Source organism: Peromyscus eremicus, chromosome 2, assembly GCF_949786415.1.
Source record: "Peromyscus eremicus chromosome 2, PerEre_H2_v1, whole genome shotgun sequence".
In the NCBI taxonomy this organism is placed as follows: domain Eukaryota; kingdom Metazoa; phylum Chordata; class Mammalia; order Rodentia; family Cricetidae; genus Peromyscus; species Peromyscus eremicus.
Genome location: NC_081417.1, coordinates 42,750,506 through 42,772,420, shown reverse-complemented (window position 1 = coordinate 42,772,420; position 21,915 = coordinate 42,750,506). Strand labels below are relative to the sequence as shown.

The 21,915-nt window shown below is 40.9% G+C and overlaps 1 protein-coding gene across 1 annotated transcript; it reads right to left on the bottom strand.

The window, feature by feature from the left end:
• Positions 1–1,163: 1,163 nt before the first annotated feature.
• Positions 1,164–21,734, bottom strand: Ggh (gamma-glutamyl hydrolase). Its single transcript, XM_059254051.1, has 9 exons — positions 21,562–21,734; positions 18,017–18,131; positions 15,168–15,218; positions 12,991–13,075; positions 11,584–11,722; positions 8,177–8,283; positions 7,992–8,082; positions 2,956–3,093; positions 1,164–1,534 (listed from the first exon to the last, which is right to left on the bottom strand). Exons 1-9 carry the CDS (start codon positions 21,668–21,670, stop codon positions 1,413–1,415), a joined length of 957 nt encoding a protein of 318 aa, XP_059110034.1. The 5' UTR covers positions 21,671–21,734; the 3' UTR covers positions 1,164–1,412.
• Positions 21,735–21,915: the final 181 nt, after the last annotated feature.

Here is a 21,915-nt window from a genome sequence, read left to right as displayed (position 1 = left end):
TGTTCATGTAGTTGTGGTCACCGGCAACAAACCAGGGAGCTCTAGAGCAAGCAGAAGAAAAGCTACTAGGGCTTTGCTACCAGAGCCAAGCAGATCTATGAAGCTCTGACCCACCCTGCGGGAATGCTAAGTCATAGATGCCTCTCTTTAAGTGGCAAGACACATGAACTTGGCTGGGAATGGGGCATTTGACAATATTCAGTAAGAAACCACATCTGCCACACTGCCTGCCACCAGAGCTGTCGTGGCTGACTGAAACGGCAATCTCTTGCTTTCTGTGCTCTCTTTGTCCTTACTGCCCAGAGAGTATGGTTTCTCATAGTATATTCAGATCACTCTTCTGACTTTTCTGCACATAAAATCATTCATACGTCCTCCAACTTCATTCCATTTCCCATATATCATCTTCAACAACAGTGGAAAACAAATTCTAAGCACCATTTTTTAGACACTGATCAAGTACTTTATTTCTGGGGCTGGAGACGGAGTGGCAGTTAAGAGAATGTACTGTTCTTACAGAGCGAGGGCCCAAGTTAGATTTTAAGCACCTATGTCAGTGGCTTCCAACAACCTGTAACTCGAGCTCCAGAGCAACCAACACGTCAGGGCTAGTTCATTCACAGACACATACCCACACACCACACAGAGACACACAAACATACACATAGTAAACATTTTTAAAACTTAAAAAAAACCTTTATTTCCTAGCAGCTCACAGGTCCTCAAGGAATACCTATGTTTCAGACTTTTGAGGATATATATGGGATGGGAAGTGGTCAAGGAGAGTAGTGCAAACATAAAAATATATTGGAACACACCAGAAATATATGTATGAATACTTTTCAAATATTTTCCATTGGAGGGGATGCTCATTTTACAAATAGCCACAAGTATTTCTTGAGAGTTTATTGTTACGTGTTGTGGCAGATAAAAAGTGAAATACAGAGACTCTGATTTCAGTATACTAACCATGGGCTAAAACAAAGCAGAAATAAAAATATCAACGTATCTTTCTACACACACACACACACACACACACACACCTGACACCCAAGTCATAGGGACCTGGAGGTAGAACTTGAAAAGACTTTAGCCAAAATAAGATGGGTAGATTTGAGATGTTTTTTTCCTCCGGGAATCGATAATAAATCACACAAAAAGTATATTTTCAAAAAAATTAATTTTTTTAATCTTCAGATACCAGAAAGCTTTTGCATGAAAAACATCATGACAATTTATCTTTTTCATTGTCAAGTTATCAAATCTGATAAAAATAATCATGTACTAAGTGAAGAATCAGAACCGGGCACAGAAAAGGAATCTGTGTGGCTTTCTCATATTGTCATGAGCAGTGACTTAGCAATTCAATCATGGAGTTACTCCAAGGTGCTCTGTTATCATATTGAAGACTTTCAGTTAAACATGTAACATTGCTGAAATGAAGAAATATTTCCAGTAAAAACTGGATAAACCTGATAAATCAAGGATGCTGTCTCCTCAAGTTCACTCGCAAAGTAATGATTGTTTTTCCGAGCTGCAAGAGAAAAACATTGTTCATTTTTTTTTAAAGATTGGTTGACACTATTTTCAAGAGACTTCTTTATAATAGTTTTTCTTCAGATCAGACTTATTCGTTGGGGAAGCAAGGGCAAGAAGAAAATCGCCTTAGCGTTTCTCCTCCCCAAGACAGCTGTGCCAGAGTAAGTACAGGTGCTGTTAAAGCAGCTACTCGCCCAATTCAGTACAACGTTCATTACGAGGCTAAATGTGCACAAGACTTGATAGAGGCCTGGGGTGAACGTAGAGACAGGACACAGACCCATGACTGGAGAAGTATAACTTAGCAGACATGCAGAATGCTGTCTTTATGGTACACCTGCACCAAGATAGGGCACGAGTTCAAGGCATGGAGAAACTAAAGTGAATGCCAGCAGAGGAAACAAGGCCAAATTATTCAACAAAGGAGGCCAGGGACAAGTTTGTAGATGGGTGAGAACTAAGCTTTGAGAATAATGTCAAAGTAAATACAGGTTCTCTGATATTTTTATAAAGAATGTTGGCAGATACACACCCCAATTACCACCACCACAAGATTAAAGCTACGGCAAGGTCTTTTCTACCCACTGTGGCTATTCACTCCCACTCATAGGGGAAAATGCTCCATTGGACCAACACTATGTATGGAATGGTTTTGTTGTGTTTAACACTCACTTGGATTTTTTCATGAATTCCTCCATTCAACTATACATAATTTCAAACACAAATAAACCAGATAGAGGTTTATTTGATATGGGCAAGAAGGTAGAGAGAAAGCATAGGGGGCAAGCTGGGACTAAGATGAGTACTCGGCTCATCAAGTCCTCAACTGGTCACTCCTCACCTAAATGATGCTCTGCCCCTTGCATACTGCCTCTACTGTTCTCACCCAGATCACTCAACTAGGATATAAATACATACGCCCGAATTCTCTATTTAACCACAAGTATAAAAATGCATGCAAATCTGTATTAGTAACTTTTCTCCATATTCCACTGCCTACAGAAAGACATTCAATAAAGCCCCAGACTGTGACAGGATATAATTCAATTTATATCATTGTCTTGGAAAAATAACATATAATGCCCAAAGATTGTTACAAGTACATCAATGTTCTTGAAAACCAAAACTGAAAGTACTCAAGGAGAAAGAAGAAAGAACTACACATCCTTTAAATCAACTGTTCAAGAATTCATCCCATAAGATCATGGATGACTCTGTGAAATAATTGCCCTGACTTTTATTGAATACCTAATATCTCAATTTCAAGGCTTTCATATTATTTAATATTTTCCAGTTAAATCTATGGACCTTATTTATCAGTTATAGAATAAAAAATATACAGGAGCCCAGAGAAGGGCATGCACTCTCTCTCAAAAGTCCTAATGGAGTGAAGAGATTATACCATATATACATTACCTTCAGAAACAAAGAATTCTGCTAAGTAAAATGCAGTCTTCACGGCGTTTGGTGCATGGGAAATGCCTGCCAAGTCATTCCACTCATACGGTGCTTTCTCAGGATGCCACTGGACACCATATATTGGATACTTATACCCTGTGTGGAGAACACACATCAGTAAGCACAAAAAAAGTGGTTTACTCTGGCGTTCCTACATTGTTTCATGCCATGCACATGCCACATAAAACATTTTACAACTCACCAGAATCAGAAAGTGTCAGCGTTGTATATATTCTCTCACACAAAGGACTGCTCGTATTCAGTGTATCTCACTGACTTGCATCCTCTTAGAATGTCAATGTGAGTTGCATTTCCAGGAAATGAGAGTAAAGTAAAACAGTTTGGCCTAGGAATCATTCCAGCTCAACAGCCAAGTGAACAGTTTCTTTTGGCTATGCATCTAACCAAGGGTCACACCCATGCTAAGTATACATCCTACCACTGACTTTTATCTTCAGGCCTGAGTGCACACTTAGATGGTGACACACATTTCTAGGTCTATATCTTACCCCTCTTCATACATTTTCTAATCCCATAATGACTTAAGAAAATAAAAACAAACCATGCCATCATTCTATGGAATAACTAGTGACTTTAGGAAAACGATTGTTAAAATAAATTTTAACAGTTTAAAAACATTTATACCTTTGGTGATTATAATTCAATTATTTTTAGAACTCTTAGATACTATATATAGTCTTAGCTAAATAAAATTATTTACATCCTTAGATTAGATTGAAAAATAGTTCAGTGTGGGGAGAAAGTCATATAAAAGAATGGCCATTTGCATGTTGACTGGTTAGAACTGAGAAAATTTCATGTATTACTTCCTCATTTTTCCTACATGCTTTAAAAGTTTCACAGTTTTTTTAGGAAGGTATATGTCTCTGAAAATTAACAAATCTTCTCTTGTATTCACATGTGTCTTTCCTCATTTTAATAGGAAGTATTCTCTCCCCTCTCCCATCAACGCTTTAGAACGGAGACCATGATGGCTCCCAGCAAGCACTTGGAGAACACAGCCATCCAGAGAAAGAGTACCTCCCTCTCACACCTGACTCACTAGTCACTCCCACTTGCACAGTGGGTTGAGGGAAAGTAAACCCACCATCCCAGTCTTACTGGAGTCCACAAGAAGCAAAGCCTGCCAGCAGGCAGCTCTAGACCCAGAGCCCCTCACTCCCTCTGCCTTCCTCTCATGCTGCTGCACTGGCTTTCTCCATTCTGGGATGACCCACAGGCAAGGGCAAGGCTGAGGATAAAAATGCCTAAGTGAGGACTGATTGATAACCCAACACACACAGACGCTGACGTTCTGAAACAAGCAAGGCTTCCCCTTTAGAAAACTGTTACTGAAAGCCCAGTGACATTTCTTTGCAACTGTACAAATTAGAACCTGTATCACTAATTTAGAATAAGATCGTCAAGAGTGAAATGAAATTATGCAAGTAGCAAGCATCAATGGCTCCTAACTCACAGCTGTCATAAAATCATCAGGCTCTGAAATTTTCACATGAGCCTGGTGTGATGACATCGTCAGAAGAACCAAGGAACCCAAACCTCTAATTCCCAACCCTGTACTATTGTTTAAATGGTCATTCACCCATCGCTTGTTTTCCCCAAAGCCCCAGAGACAGAAAAGTAAGACAAAACTCCAGTTCTCAATGGGCTCTTAGTCTAGAGGGAAAGATGGAGCTTGTACAAATACAAGCAAAAAGCAACGCTCCCAAGGAACACAAAGCAAACATACAGATTACCAAGACATGGAGAGGAGAATATGAAGAAGGCTTCTCAAAGTTGAGACAGCTAGCTTGAGTCTCTCAAGGTAGTTGAAAGCTCATCAGAAGACATCAGGGACAGGAGGAGCTTTTGATGACATGGGAAAATATGGGAGAACAGAGAGGTGGAAAACACTGCTCTGTCTGTAGAGGGCAGCAAGGGACTACACAAATCTCAAAGGGACACAGTCTGCAGGGAAAGCAGCAGAGAGATGGATTACATGGTCAGGTAAATCTAGACTTGTCTTCCAATAGTGAAGAGCCATTGAGGGTTTTTGTTTTGTTTTGTCTTGTTTTGTTTTAGGCAGCACAATCAGATTAGTTTCTCAGTGAGATTCCATGCCTAGCGGGAAGATAACTGTATGGACAGTTAGGAGGGGTCTGGGTAGAGAGGAAAAAGCACAAATAAGATAGACCTGGGAAGCAGAAGTCAGTTTAAAATTTTTACAAGCAGATAATGAGGCAGAGAAGCCAATGTGGATTCAAGGTTTCTACTGCAGGATGTTTGGGGGCTGGTGATACTAGCAACTATGTGGGAAGATAACAACCTCATGTCCCCCTGAGCTGGCCAACATGTTGCAGAATTTCCTGCATAGATGTTTCTCCCCATCTCTTGATTTGACAGTATGCTGTGGTTTAGGAGTATTCGCCAGATTTGGATGCTGGGAAGTTAATTCCCAAACCTTGTTAATGGTATATAGAAGTGGGACCTACAGGAATCACAATCAGAGGAGGATAGACAGGTGAGGCCATAGCAGCATCAGTGACTCTGTAAGAAGGAAAACTGACCTAGCATCCCTTCCTGCTTTGCCATGTGACACTCAGTGATGCTCTGCGTAGCCGGGAGGTCCTCACCAGATGCTAGCACTAGTTCCAGGACTCACCAACCTCCAGAATAGTGGAGATCAATAAACCTCTATTCTTGTTAGATGATGCAGTCTCAGAGATTCAGTCACAGCAACATAAAACAGACTAAGTCACAGTGGCATGACCAATCTCTAAGCAACACCCCCTGCCCCCACCTTAGCGTGGTTCACTCCTCTCTAGGACTCTGTCCACTCAGGTTCCTCTCTCCAGCCTCACCAAATCACAGTCTACCTGACATAGAGGCAAAGAAATCATCTTCTGTCTCTGGGTCCCTTTCCTGTTTCCAGCTCCTCCAAATATCCCATCGGACTTTGCTCCTAGATAGTCCCATCTAAGTTTACAGCCATCCAGCTCTGTTAAGGCATTTTTAGATACTGGAAGAGAACTGCTGGGTAACAAGTCCGGAAAATATTCAGCTTTACAAGAGAAGTCCAAGTGCTACAGCTGCTCGCACTGTACTCTACCTACCTGAGCATGCCCGGTGCAGCACCCTGGGTGGCACTTGCTATCAGCGCACTTCACTTTGCAGTCCTGATGTAAGGCGGTTTCTTTCTTATGCTTCCGCTGGCATTCCACTACTTAGTAATTACATTGAGGACTTCCCTCACCCAACTATGTATAGACAACACACGGAAGTTCATTCTCCAAGGCACCTATTCAGTGATTTTAGCTATTTATAAGACGCTACTACTAAATTTCTTTATTACTGAGTTTATTTCTTATAAGATAAACAGACTCTTTGGCAGCTATATGCATTATAAATATATTTTTTCTCTCTTCTCTCTTTGTATATAACTGTTTAATTCAGTTGAATTTCCCTGTTTTTTCATGTGTGGTTTACGTTTCTTCTTGTCCTGAAAACTTCTTCCCTCACACAAGATCATAGACACTTTCTCCTTTATTTCTCCAAAGCCTTTAGGTAACTCACCTCTCCACTAAGGTCTTTTAGCCACCTGAACATCTTCTTTAACATTAAAACAAGTAGTCTCTGCCCGTCTTCCTCCTTTGTTCCCAGCACCCGGTCTGTTGTTGGAATGCCTTGCCTCCGGCCACTGGCAGATTTCCACCGCTGGGCCACCACATTTCACAGCCATCTAAGATGGATCCTGAAGGTTTCCTCTAGATCTCCCTTCTGTGCTAGTTCATTCTCTTTGTGTGTTTTAGGATTAACCAACCTCTTTGGAGACTTCATTTGAACTTCTTTCATTTTTAATAACTGAATTTATTCTTTTCAAATTTCTTTTACGCTGTGTTTTTTTTTTCCCCATCCCAAGACAGGGTTTCTCTGCATAGCCCTGGTTGTCTTAGAACTTGATCTGCAGACTAGGCTGGTCTTTGCCTCCCAAGTGCTAGGATTAAAGGCGTGTGCCACTGCAGCCAGCCATATATTTTCAAATGTTCCTTATTTCTTTAAAACTTAAGGTATTCTACTGAATGTCATAGTTTTTAACAGCTGAAGTTTGTGCAAGGCTGGCTATCTGTGGTTTCTCCAAATTCACACTCATGGTACTCTGCTTCCCTGTGTGTTAGTGATCTGGGGCATAAACCATTCATATTCCATCAAACTTCATCTGGAGAAATTTCCTGAAGCATGGAATGGATGATCCTTGCCCTTTCCAAGACAAGTATTTTGATTTGTACATGTGTGCTATCAGAAGACACCTATAAAGTAAACATTTCAAGCTGCCCTCTGTCCACATTCCCAGCTAGTATAATGTAGGCAACACTAAACCAGCCTGTCACTGTGAGTGCTTAAGGCTCACTCACCTCACCTCACTCTATGCCTTTAGCATGCTCAGGCAAGCAATTCTCCTTGAAGTTCCATGGTCAGGATTCCAAGGGCCTTTTGAGCTTGGCCACGCATGGCAAGTATAGCCTGCAGTCCTGCTCCATGGTGGCCTCTCCACATACAGACAGTCTTTGTCTCTGATCTGGACCAACAGTAATACTCTCAGAATTTCAGGCTTTAATACGTTTATTTTCTTGCCACCTGGTTAATGTATTTCAAAAATGTTTTCCTCCATCAACTCATCTTTCCACTTGTCTGAAAAGCTTGTCGAGGTGCTTAACCTGTGATGACTCTAGAAACAGAGCAACTTTCTCCACCTAGCTCTTCATCCTCACCCTTCCTTGGTCCTCACTGTTCTTCTTCATCCTCACCACAGTTCCAGAAACCGCCCAGGTAAGCCTCAACTGATTTGGAATGTGCACAGAATGGGTCTTCTGTCTTCAAAAATAACCCTATTTCTGTCTTTGAGCTCTAAAGTCACATAACTTCACTCCCAAGAAAGGAGGTCTATAAAATTAAAATGAGGAAACTAAGTCTAGGTGCTCCATAGCTGTACATACCTTCAACAGATGAAATGAAGTCAATCTCACCATCTGTATTTGTTGTTAATATATTGAAAAACTTCTTTAACTTGTAATTTTCTGTAAAGTTCTAAAACAAGAATAAAACAGAGGGCTCAACTCTGTGCCTCTCGTAAACGTATTCTTCTCACTGGGGAGATACTGCTTGTGTAATCATGTGGTACCTTCACAGAGAGGCTCCAGTTGTGAAAATTTGCAGTCAGAGGCTCTAACGCTAGTGACACCAATAACTCAGCAGGAAAATTCCGGAACATTCTGCTCTGTAACGCATCTAAAATAATTTAAGCACAGAGAAATGACTTAAACACATAAAAAATAACACCCACTAAGTCACTTACCTGTAGCCAAACAGCAGCCATTATTAAGACATAATTAAGATGAGGAAATGGTGAGCAAAGCCCAACATTTCCCCAGAAGTGCCTGAGTCAGGCCAAGGCACGTATAACATGGAGAGAAAGATGATATGCTCCAGATGTAACTACCACTTTTTAAAGTTTTTAATACAAATAACTACAAATGGGCTAGACATGGAAGGGCAGGGAATCTTCATGCTGGCTCCTCAGAAACCTCTGAAAAATAAGAATGATTTCCATATATGTATGTTTGTGTTCCCAGAAAAAGACCTAGCATTTCCAATGTATCTTCAAAGGTATATAATACTTAAAAAGAGAGGGCATGGAAGGCAGATTAACCAAAATGAAAGGCCACAAGGGAACCTACTACTTTGTAAACCAATTAAAACTTTTAAGTCACGGGGTTAGAGAGATGGCTCACAGTAAAGAGCACTTGCTGCTCTTGCAGAGGACTCAAGCTCAAGTCCCAGCATCCATGTACAGCAGCTCACACACAACCACTTATAACTGTAGCTCCAGGAGAACCTACTCCTTCTTCTGGTACACACACACACACACATACACACACACACACACACACACACACACACACACACACACACAGAGGAATAAAAATAAATCTTTTAAAATATATACATTTTAAAAGAAAAAGAAGAAGAAGAGATATTTTGCATGACTAGGCCATGCTGCTCCTACAAATCCCAGTGGCAGGTGTGGGACACAGCCTTATGAACTGCTGGCCAGGGAGGCCAAAGAGACTCCTAAAATCACGTAAGCTCTTGCCATTCCTCTTGGATGCCCACCAGAACTAAATGATAAGACCCCAATGCTGAGGATACCACACCTCTTGGATACAAGATAGGAAGAAATCAAGCTGGAACTGGAGTGGAAGCTTCCTCCCTACTGGGCAGCTTGCATGGTGCCAGGAAGTGTCATGCAAGTTGCTGAGGGAGAAAAGGCAGCCATGGTCTCATTGAGCTGCGAACCCTATGAACTACAATGCCAGCCTGAAAAGCAAGATATGCTCCTTGGTGCAATAAGTGGCATGATTGTTCCGGGAGTAAAGCAACTGCTCTCAGATTAGATTTGAGGCTCTCTTCACAGGAGAGAATATATGCCTGGGCCTATAAAACCCATGCAGAGAAATGACTTATAAATGAAAAAAATAAAATCCACTAAGTCACTTACCTACGGTCAAACAGCAGTCATTAATAAGACATAATCAAGTTGAGTAAATGGCAAGCAAAACACAGTGTTTCCACAGAAGTACTTGTGGTTGGCTGTTGGAAAAGTCAGGGGGCCTAAAGGGGAACTCACTACTGTTGTTCAACTAAATTGACATGGTGACAAACTGCATTCCAGATATTTATGTTTATATCTGTAGACATGCTAGTCCCACCTTTAGTTAATGAAGTTTCTCTGTGCAATGAATGTAGACCCATGGCTCGTCCAAATGATAAGAATAAGTGATGCTTGAATGTTCAGCCCTAAACAGGACATTCATACCACTTTCTCTAAAGCTTAAGGAACATGGTAGAAGGAGGAGGAAGAAGATGTAAAAGTCTGAAGACAGAAGGGATGTGAAATATCTTTTGAAACCCAAGATCAGAGAGAGACCTGGTTAAAATCAGTGAGTCACAAGACAAAAATCAGAAAGACAGAAATGAGGGAAGGGCATGTGTAGGGAGCAGGGCAGTTAATGGGGAAGTGGAAGAAGAGGGAGATGAGAGAGTGTGGGTAAGAGAAACATACATTGCATTCATGTATAAAACTGACCAAGAATGAATTTAATTAACTGAAGTAAGAGTAAGTAGACCAACTGAGGAGAAAAGAGCATCAACTAAGCCAAAGAAAAGATCTACTCTAGAAACAGACAAAGGAAGCATTGTTTCTCTGTGGATCACCCCAGAATGGGGCTGGTGACGTGACTAGAGGACTTTGAAGTAGCCCATCCTCAGGGAATGGAAGAGGTGCAGGAGACTGTAGTCAGGCACACAGACCAGAAAACCAACAGAGGAATGAAAACAAACCTGAAGTGCTCAAGGTCTGGGCTGAGCCAGGCCTCACACTCTTGCTCTAAAGGCTTCCTTTTAGAACCCAAGCACTTTGAACAACTGCTTTCTTGTGTAAACTGGGCTTTTGTTATATTGCAACCCCAAAAGTCCAACCTAAAACATATACTTCCTATAACCTTCTTGTAGTGATTGAAATAATGAAAATAAGACTTTTGAATGTATGTGACATTCCATGGAATGACCATTATTCTTCCCTCCCAAAATCCTTAATGAGAATATCTATAGTTGTAGCACTTAATCATAATGATCCAGAATTTGTATGGAATTTGTTTTAGATTTCTAACTAAGAGTTTCTTAAACTACTGAAATTTCCTGAGTGATAGGAGCATATTATGCTAATGAGATGATTCATTGTTAACCCTTACATTACTTCAGAATGGGGCTGATCATGTAACTAGAGCACTTTCAAGCAGCTCAAACTCTGGAAATGGAAAAGGCTTGTGAAACTGAATTCAGCCAGATGAACAATGATTCGATTATGCTTTGAAAGGAAATGCCAATAAAAATTCTGAAACTCTAGAAACTGAAGCTCATGGAAGTTCCAATATGTTAAGCAAATACAAGTACTTTCTTGAGCTCTGTGAAATTGCAGCAGCCAGCAAGAGAGTGTGTGTGGCCTGGTAACTTGTCTTTCAGTAGCACACAAACACAATGGTTTTGTTGAGCACCAAGCCCTTTGTGAAGTCTTCTTAATTCCAAGTATTTAGTGCCGGAATAAAAGTGTAAGACAATACATTTAAGACAAAAACAACACGTGTAGACAAAGAGAAAATGCTGTCATGTTAGCAATAATATCTGGTATTTATAAGATCTGTATTTAAAGTACTACACATACAAACTGGAAATCATCATCTTGATTAATTCTCAGAAAGAATTTACAGAGGTAGAAACTTTTTCAGTGAAAAGATATGAGGCTAAGAGAAACTGATGGTTTCTGAATTCTTAATCACATGATCCTGAGACCACCAGAAACAATGCATTATCAAAATACAAACTTTCTTGTCATCCTCACAAATGAGTACCAAAGAGTGAACTCATAGTTTTGGTCTTCAAATATTCAAAGACAATAAACATTTCTGACTTGATATTCGGTGTTTACTAATGCTGTTGAGAAATATTTTGAGATTTGGTATTTATTCTTACCTGTAGTAAAGTTCAAAGGCAATGGCACTGAGTAAGTCTTTGTACGTGTTAATAACTTCTGTCCGCTAACCAGGAAGACGAGCTGCTCAAATCCAAGGCATGTTCCCCACACAGGAAAATAGTCTCCACCATCATAACTCTTTTGGGAGAATGAAAGAGAAAGAGAAAACTATGTTGATTCAAACTTTATATATATATATATATATATTTGTGTATATATATATGCATGTGTGTATAACAAGCAATACACACAGATTGCTTGTTAGAACTGCAACACAGATTTTTGCAGAATTCTCTGAAATTCATAAGTAGGCTACCACTTAATCTGTCTTCAAAAATACTCTGAGGCAGGATGGAAAAGGGGAGTGAACTATGGGCACATATGTCTTCACCCAAAGAGTATAAAAGGTCATGAGTTATTTAGTCTAGCTAGTAAAAGTTATTAAGCAAGTATCTCAAAGTTGTTATTGAGGAAAATGTTTAAGAGAGGCTAGCAAGATCTGAGTGCCAGAGATGATAAATGAAAAGTTGCTGACGCTATTTCAAGGGAGAAAAGAGGATCTAAGAAGCTGTAACAGAAGTGCAGACTCGAGGTGAGGCATGGCATAGTAGCCAGGGGCTCTGCATGGTAAACACACAGGGCCCACAGCATATGAGCTCAAGTTCTCTGATGAAGCCACATCTGTCCTGAAGAGTCGAGACTGACCGACTGACTAGATCTTGTGCCTGTGAGGAGACAGCATGCCACAGATTGACAGCCTGAATTACCTTGAGCTATCTTTCGTCTCTTGATAACCATTTATTAGCAGCCTCTGTGTCCCACTTGACATGTTTACTATTGCTAGACACAATCTTTAAAATATATTGCTGAACTTAGCAAATATATGGCCTCCCCAACTCTAAAGCTAAAAATTTTGGAAGCTAGTACCTGAAACTTACATAAGAGACCTGTCAACTCTACTGCAGTGTGTCACCATCAACTTGGCAAACTATTTTTTAAACTCCCTTTGTTCTGTAGCTCTTGTCTTTCTCTTGTACTTAGCTCAGAATAGAACCTCTCTAGCAAGAGCAGAGGGCTGTGAAGAAGGGGGAAGGTGGACGGAATCACTGAGAAGAGGAGAGTTATTAGCAGAGGCATGATACCCAGTACATAACAGAAGAGGTCAGAGGGAGGGACTAGCTCTGCTAGCTATAAAGTATGGTTCACACATGAGTTCCCAAATTACAGGAAGCCAAACTAACAGGTGGAAACAGACACTTGATTCCTGGACAGCAGGTGTCTGACTACTAAGGGGAAGAAGGCTAAAATAACTGTGAAGGAAGCAATACTATACACTTTATGAAAGATAACCATCCTTATAGAAACAGACAACCCATTTGGAGTGATAAGTAATAGCAGATATTTACCTCTATGGCCTTGCTGTAAAACATTTTGGCAACGTGGAAGTAATCTGAATGCATTATGTCAGCACTTCCTCCAGGAAATAGGACTCTGAAACAAAATCAATTACAATGTATTTTCCTCCATTCACTGAGCAAATAAACATGCTTCATTTAAAGAAAAATTTCCTTATTATGTATGTATGCATATATAATATACTACACATATAATATACTACATATATTATTCATAATCTTAGCCATTCAGAAACTATTGTGGTTAACAACTTTGCACATATTCTCATTGAAGAAAGGATAACCTGAACAAAAAAAAAAAGCAAAAGAAAAAAGGGGGGAGGGGGAACCAAAGAGTGTGACGAAGACAAAACCACAGGTGTGGCTGGCTTTGAATCAAGGCGATCAGCAAGGCCAAGCCAATTGTAAATACACACCTATTTGAACTCCCGATTGATAATGAAACTACAAAGCACATAATAATCATAACACGTACTTGAAGTAGAATTAAATATCTACAAGAATTTGCTTTTACGCAGTCCTGGTATTTCTTAAGAAATAAACACATATTAGGAAATCCTGAAATTCCACACAATTATCATTCTAGAAGCTGTCGTGGAAGACTCATAAATGTTAGATTCTCTTTCTTTCTATCCAAATTGATAAAGTATAGAAAAAAAATTACCATGTTTTTATACCAGGTCTTTAGACTAACATTAATGTTTGCATTCTTTAACACATCTTGAAATGACCAATATACTAAAAAACAAAACAGTAATTTTCAATATATCCTTGAATAATCAAGGCTATACAAAAGTGGGCTGACTTTTCTGGCCAACAAAAGCTGGACTAAACATATTAAAATTCTAAACATATTTAAGTATGACTTTGAAATATTATGCTTGAGACTATTTTATTTTTTAATTTGTGTGTGTGTGTGAGAGAGAGAGAGAGGTGTGTGAGAACAGGCACACATGTTCTCTTTCTACATGTGGGGAAAGAACTCAGTTCACCAGGCTTGTGTGACAAGCATATCTTGAGTCATCTTACCAGCCAGAGGCTATTTTTTCATTTAAGAAATACATCGTTCTTCCTCTGTGAATCAGGTTCAGTATCAGCCTGTGACAAGGCTGGTCGCCACTGTTAGGAGACTCACAGTATAATGGAAAAAGTTTAATCACCAGTCTGCTAAAACAGCTGCCACAAAGCCATAGCAGAAAAGAGACCACTCCCCATGAACTCAGTATTCTAAAAGCCACCTCCGACCAAGTCTGATCTATGGAACCTTGCAGTCCTTTTACCCAGTAAAACTGGACCAATACCCCCAGATGACAGTCTCCCTTAGGACAGGCTCCGCACTTTGTCCGATAGGTGTTTGCCCACAAAACAATGTGGGGTCCACTCCATGGTAACTCAGGGAAAGTATTTTTTGAACTTACATTATTGTACTTTCTTTCCCCCTGTTTCCATTCAGAAATGGTAAATTATAACCCTTAATTTTCACCAATCCAGTGCCCAGCATTCAGTGCCTGTGCTGTTGAGAAAGGGCCAGGCTTTGGGAGGAGGTCAGTGAACCTCCTTAAGCTGAGAGCAATAAAGGGTAATTTTCATTTGATTTCAAATCCTGTTCTGTGGGCTAACTATTCACATATTTTATGGTGAAGCAGAGAAGAAATTTTTTTCTAAGTACTATTCAAATTACTTCTAAAAGATAATCAGCAACCTCAGACATAGGGCTTTGACATTTCAAAATATTTAAGCATTTAAACAAAGATTGCGTTAAAACAAATGGGCCTGTTATGTAACAATTACATATTTCCTACTTGCTCCCTACTCAGTACCAGGACAAGGCCTAGAGCCTTGCGCAGACCAGGCAAGTGCTCTACCACTGAGCTGCACTCTCCGCTCTCTTTTCTTTTTCTTTCTCAGACTGGTGAACTTTCTGCTCTCTTCCCGCAGCCTCCCGAGGAACTGGAATTACAGTACAGGCCTTGTGCTGTCTCTCACTCTTTACTGGAGCTTTACATCTCCCTTCAAAACATTTCAACAAGAGCACCTGGGAAATTAACAGAAAGCTTTAAGATAGCTCTGTAGAAACATACAATATTTATATGTACATTTCGCAAAGCTGTGATATGTGCTCACTGACACACTGTATTAAGACTTGATACAATATCATGCCAACTTACCCATTGAGAGATTTGAAAAGTTCTGCATATTCTATATGTGTAAGATCAAGCCTGAAAATAATAAAAACAGTTTCACAAATAAAATCAATTTCTGAAGCCTGAGGAAAAAGAAGTCATCACCTTAATTTTTAATAAAAGAAAATTAAGTTGTTTGAGGTACTGCGGATTGAACCCAAGGACTTGAACATACAGGGCAAACACTACAACATTTTTGCCTAACTATCAAACAACATCGCATCTCTACATTAGAGGTATTCTTGTCAAGCTATGAAAATCTCAAAATTATACCCTGGTTAGTTAATCAGAAAGGAAAATTTGTTTTTCTGGGATTTAATGAAATATTTTAAAGGAGACGCTAATATATCAAACACTGAACACTAGTAGTATCTGTTAGCCAAGAAACCTAAAAATATTCAGCCATTTTATACAAGGACAAAAATTTTAAATGCTTTATGAGGATAGAGAAAGGGCTCAACAGTTCAAAGTTCTTGCTGCTCTTCCAGAGAACGTCATGGGCTTCTGTGTAACCCATGAACTCACAGCAGTGGCAGTGATCTGCACAGAGGCTGCAGAAGACTGGGCTAATGAACATTCATTTTACACGGAGAATTCCCATGCCATAGATTATAGTTACTACAGGATCACACGATTCCAATTTAAAGCAGTAAGTCTCAAAATGAACTTTGATACCAAAGCTGGAATTTAGCCTACATGCTGCCAAGCAGGTTTTCAGTATCTTGTCAAATGCTAATATTCCACAAGTCATCTGGTTTCAATACTCCCCAGGTTTTCAAACTGGCATCATTCCCACCTATTTCTTTCTCTGCACCCTTGTATTTGATAAGCCATCATTTTGACTGATTTTTAAGGACACATACCTATCGATCAACTCACAACCTCACAACCGCTGCTCAGCGGAACTCCCCTTTCATTTCGCACCCAGCATTCTCCAGCAGCCTCTGAACTGGGCTGCCCACTGTGATGTCTCTGCAATGTCTCTCCCACATTTGCACTAACTTGCATTTTAAAACTTCCATAATCAAAACTTTGAGATACTGTGCTGGAGACTCTCAGGGGTCTCTTCCTCAGCTCTAAAACTTGAGTATGTGATTTCACATGAGCTTAGATTCAGCACTAACAAATTAAACACTAACCTTAAGGGTATAGACAGTTAATCAACTGTGAAAGGTGAAACAAGACAATCCTTATGAAACTCAACATAAAGACTTATTTTTATAAAACCTTAAATCAGAGGTTCTTAACCTGTGGGTCATGGCCCTTTGGCAAACCTCTATCTCCGACAATATTTACATTAGGATTTAGAACAGTAGCAAAATTGCAGTTATGAAGTAGCAACAAAAAAAAAAAAAATTATGGTTAGGGGTCACCACAACATGAGGAACTATATTAAAGGGTTGTAGAATTAGGAAGGTTGAGAATCACTGCTCTAAATCATAAATAAAATGCAAATATTTTGACTACTAATAATATTATATAGATTATAACTTTTTATTGTAATTATTTGCAAAATAGGTTGTAATGGCTGTGTTTTGTGCATAAAATTTTCTAATAGAGGAGAATTCCATGAGACTCTCAAGCACTAATTTTAGTCGACAATGTAAGTGCTTACACGATTTTTGCTTATTAACTCTTCAAGTGACAATGTGTGATGAACTCAATACCTTCAAACTGAAAGTATGAGATCAATCATATTATTTTTACTGAGTCATATTATCATAAAATAAATGTAGCACCTTTATAAAGGTACTTTTATTATTATTATTTAAGTTGTGTGTGTGTGTGTGTGTGTGTGTGTGTGTGTGTGTGTGAATGTCCACTACATGTGTGTTGAATCCCATAGAGCTAAAGTTGCAAGTGGTTGTGAGCTGCCCTACATGGGTGCAAGGAGGCAAACTTTGATCCTCTGGAAGAACATCAAGTGCACTTAACCACTGAGGCTTGTCTCCAACCCCAAACTTAACACCTTTAAAACTAGAATACCTATCATTTACACTACAGCAACACTAAGACAGCCATCTTCTAAAAAATGTCCTTCATTCCTTAAGTGTTCCCTCACACTAGTACTAGGCTTTCTGAGGCTGGCTAAACTGGAGATTCTATTACGATTTTTTATGGTATCTGTAAGGAGTGTCTTTTCTGGGGTGAAGAAAGCTATCATGTCTTTCTATACACTAACAGACATATAGCATACTTCCAGTGACATTACAGACACATAGAGCTTCATAAACAACTTAGAGGGAGACTATAGGCAGTAAGTTTATGGCTGAAATCAGATGCTGTGGTGATATTTTATTTGTATGTTAATTAAGTTTGTCTGGAGATCAGAGGTCACAGCCAGCCATAAAAAGAAGTCAGGCGGTGGTAGCACACGCCCTTAATCTGATCACATGGCAGGCAGTCTCTGTGTGTTCAAGGACACAGCCAAGTGTGGTGACGAATGCCTTTAATCCCAGTACCAACCATAGAGACCTGGAGGTCTGTATAGACAGTCAGTGATGAGGTAGTGAGGTGGCTGGGTTAAGAGCCAAGGAGAAGGCAGAAGAGCAGAGTGATAAAGGCGCAGGTTAGACAGGAAGAAGCTGGTTCAGCTCTCTTGGGAAGCTACAGCAGCATGGTGAGCTATGGTTGACTGGTGGCTATCACTCTGATCTCTATGGCTTTCACCCCTGTATTTGGCTCTGTGTTTCTTATTTAATAAGACTGTTTAGAAATTCATCTACAAAATGCAACATCCTTACATTTAATGATGCAATCATAGTAAAGAAAGCATTACTTATCGAAATAAAAGACCAATCTTTACATCTATGATGACCATCACAGAAGCATACCTTATGGGTACAACTCTTGCACCTGCAGACTCTATATACTTCACATAGGATGAAGCAATGTAGTATTTTCCCAACTTTTTCATTTCCTTCGTACGGCATTTTTGCATTAATATTCCTAAAAAAAAAGAAGTATTAATTTTAAGCAGTTTCATTTATTTCTTACTCAAAACTGAATCATGGCAGGGTATAAAAGTCACTATTTTGGTTTCTCAGCTCAGAGACCTGCAACTCCTGCAAGTCTACCCATAGTCATTGGGAAAGCAGTGGAGAAGGATGATCGAAGTTTCTTATCACACCAGGAATGTTTAAGTAGCTCCCAGAGTAAATTTATAATAGCCCCAACTTTCTTCACACAACCTTAGACTATCCATAGACAACTTACTAAATCTATACTGTGCCACCCCTTCCCCCACAAAGACACAGTTCTATACTTGTCAGCAAAGCCAGAGTAGAAATACCTTTCATCTCCATCTCTCTACTACTATCATAATCTAAGTAACCAGCATTCTCCAAACCCATGACTATTAGAAAGTCTTCATCTTTTCTTAAGAAACCCTTGAACTTCAGTTTTCCACAGGAATAAGGCTGACTACATCACCATTCCCTCATCCATTCAATATTGTTTAATCACACTGCATGCCAGGCACTGAACTAGGTGCTTAGGGCACAGGAATTAAAAAAAGAAAGATACAATAAAAAAAGAAAGAAAGGTCTCCACCCTGCTTTAATGGTAGTGGGTGGGAGAGGAAACAGGTAAGACAAACAATACAGAGATTTATTTTTAGATCCAGTTATGAAGGCTGGTGCTTGTGTTAAGAAGGAAGTCAAAGAAACGGGTGTCCCATTTACAATGTCTCTTAAACAGGGTGGCAGGTCCTCCCTGAAAAGGTAGAACAGGATTTCAGATTTCAGAGAGGTGGAGCAAGTCCTTCCTGGGAAGGTGCAATGTGACACTTAGTCCAAGGCATCAGTGAGGTGTTGCCATGAACCATACACCCGTCTGGAAGAAGAACAATTCAGGGCAAAAGAACAGTACCACGCCAAGGTCATGAGCCAGCCGGTCACTCTGCAAGAAGTCCATCAGACTGGAAACGTGAGAGAAAGCAAGAAGGCAACAGTTAATGGGACAGAGAAATGCAGGCCAGTAGGGACTATCATCTTCATTACATACCTCAGAGGTTCCTAGACTTCATGTTCTGTCTTTCTCATCTTTCTGATTTCCTCTTACCAATGAAACCCAAGTCTAGCACACTACTGACATCCAACATACATCAAAGCACAACAGCATATGCTTAACATGGACAATGTCTTGGGTTAATCCTTGGCCTCCAAAAGGTAAACAACAACAAAATATCATATCTGCTCATTGACTATCTGTGAGTCATTATATCACTTTATCTGATTTGCCTCAGTGGGACACAACACCCACCATTTACATTCATCACATCTGTATTCTCAGCTTCTTACAATAGTTGACATGAATCACTACTGAATATAAAATCTCAAAATGTATCTAGTAAGAATGTTTCTCTCCTCCCTATTACATAAGATGGTCTTCACAGTGGAAAACGAAATTTGGCTAAGAAAAGAAGAGTACTGGAGTACTCTGGGAAGGAAAGAGTGAAGTAAAGCAGGAGAAGGGCCACAAGGGCAGCATGCAGAACCATGGGAACTCAAGTGCCTCCATAGTAAATTGATTCTACCATCACACCCCAGCCCATTCATCTTTCCCATTCTTAGGCAAAGAGCTCAGACTGTGTGCCCTGCCTCTCAACATGTGCCCCAAACGTCATACGCACTTTGGGGTATCCCACAACTTCTGTGGCTTTCTTGTCTTTGAATCCTTTGTGCCTCAAAAAGTCATAGCTTACACAGACTATGTGCTCAGTCAACTACATTATCTTAATTGATTGGGTAGAGGGGGCTTCAGGATGGCTTAGCAGTAGGTACAGGCACTTGCTGCTAAGTCAGAGGACCTGAGTTCAGTCCCCAGGACCCACATGAAGAAAGGAGAGAACTGACTCCTCAAGTTGACCTTTGACCTCCATAGGTGCATGGGACAAGCATGCACGTGTATCTAATAACTACAAATATGAAAGAAAAATAACTACACACACAAAATAATGATAACTATAAAAGAAAAATGCAATTGATCAGGTTAACCAAAAACTTATTTTTTGCCATATTCTACTGAGAGTTGCCTCAATTCTACAAAACAAAAATGAATCTTCTGTCATCTTTTCTTTTTTTTTCTTTCCCCTAAACTCACAAATGAAATTCACTACATACGTTACATGATTCAACTTAAAGAATCTAACCATCACCGGAAGTGGTGGAAGAAGGGTTCCAAATATTGATAAGCAACCCATTTGAAAACTGGGTCACCCTGACATATAAAACAATCTTCTAGTTTGTTTAGTGCTCAACTATAACACAGTGGCATAATCCTACATGTGTCTACCCATAAACTTCTTTTGTCAAATTTTAAACAGGCTGATTTCTCCTTGGTAGCTTTTCAAACGTCAGACATAAATGCAAACCAACTTTGCCCTGTTTGAAACACAAATATGCTGGAAACTATGACATGCTTTATTTGAAACAGAACTGACATTCAGATCCTCAGAGCCACTCTTGTCACTTAAAAATGACAAAGTCCAAGACACATTTTAATTTCTTACCTATCCCACTTTTATATCTAATGGTATTGTATCTTCATATATGTCCTCAATCAAAGACATCTGAGTAAATTTAACCATGTGCAGAATTTATGGGTCAGGACAGGCAGGGAAAATGGTGGGGACACAGGGCAGGAAAAGTATTCCTCAAGGTGGAGTCTAGTTGAATCCTCTCATCAGCTAACACTCAAGAGTAAATTCACATTTTTTTTTAAAGGCCTTTCTTCCTTCTGTGCAGTAAACCTTTAATTTTCTAGGAGTTTCATTCGAAACTTCCTTACGTAAGACACATTGTAACCCCTTGCTCAACCCTAGTCGTTCCTGGGTTTATCCTATTCAAGGCATCTCCGCATCCTTATTATCATCATAGAAGAGGAGAACAGGAATGGAGACTGAGGTCCTGGGGAGACCTCTTGAACAAGGACCACCAAGTCATTAGAAGTGGAGTCTTCTGGGAGAAGCCACGCCACGCTCTCCCGCGTGCTTCATTCTTAAACTGAGGGCCTCTCTTCCCACTTTTGATAAATCCCAAGCTCGGCTTCACACCTCGCTCTCCCTGAAATTCTTTTCCTCCGCTTGGAAGCCTCAAAGCCTGGGTGTGCCTGAGCTGTGGTTCCTAACGATCACAGGACCGTCTCCGGCTGCTTCGGGTGGGTGCCGGGTGGCGGCGTGGAGCTGCGCTCGTCCGGACCCCGTGGGCGCTGTCACTTGTAGAAGGAATCAGTACAAAGTCCCTTTGCTGGGAAGCGTGCCGCGGACGCCGGGGCCCCGCACACCTCGGCAGCCGTGAGAGCTTCGCGGGCTGCCCCTCCTCGACACCGGTGCCCACCCTGCAGAGGACATCCTAGCCGTGGTCCCGGGCCCCCTTACCGATGATGGGCTTCTTGGGGCCGCGCTTCTGGGGTCTGGATAATCCGGGGCTCGCGGGCCCGCACAGCAGCAGACCCAGCACGCACAGCAGGCGACCCAGGCTCGCCATCGCCCCCGGGCCCGCGCCTCCGGCCGCCTTTCAAAGGCTCGGCGGCGCGGCGCGCACGCGCACGCGCGCGCGGGCGGGGGGCGGGAGCCGGGGGGGGGGGGGGCGAACGGGGGCGCGGCCCCGCGGCCTGGGCGGGGCTTGGGCCTTGCTCCGGGGGCGCGCACGGCCGCGCCGCTCGGGCCTATGGGAAATGCAGGCCGGGCGCGCGCGGGCGGCGGCCGCGGGGCGGGGGCGGGCGGCTCAGG

Excerpts from the sequence above, each read along its gene's own strand:
- Ggh (XM_059254051.1), bottom strand. The coding sequence starts at position 21,670 with ATGGCGAGCCTGGGTCGCCTGCTGTGCGTGCTGGGTCTGCTGCTGTGC. Across the intron at positions 11,723-12,990 it reads TTTACAGCAAGGCCATAGAG|AGTTATGATGGTGGAGACTA; the intron begins GTAAATATCTGC and ends TTCTCCCAAAAG. Across the intron at positions 8,284-11,583 it reads GCCTTTGAACTTTACTACAG|ATGCGTTACAGAGCAGAATG; the intron begins GTAAGAATAAAT and ends AAATTATTTTAG.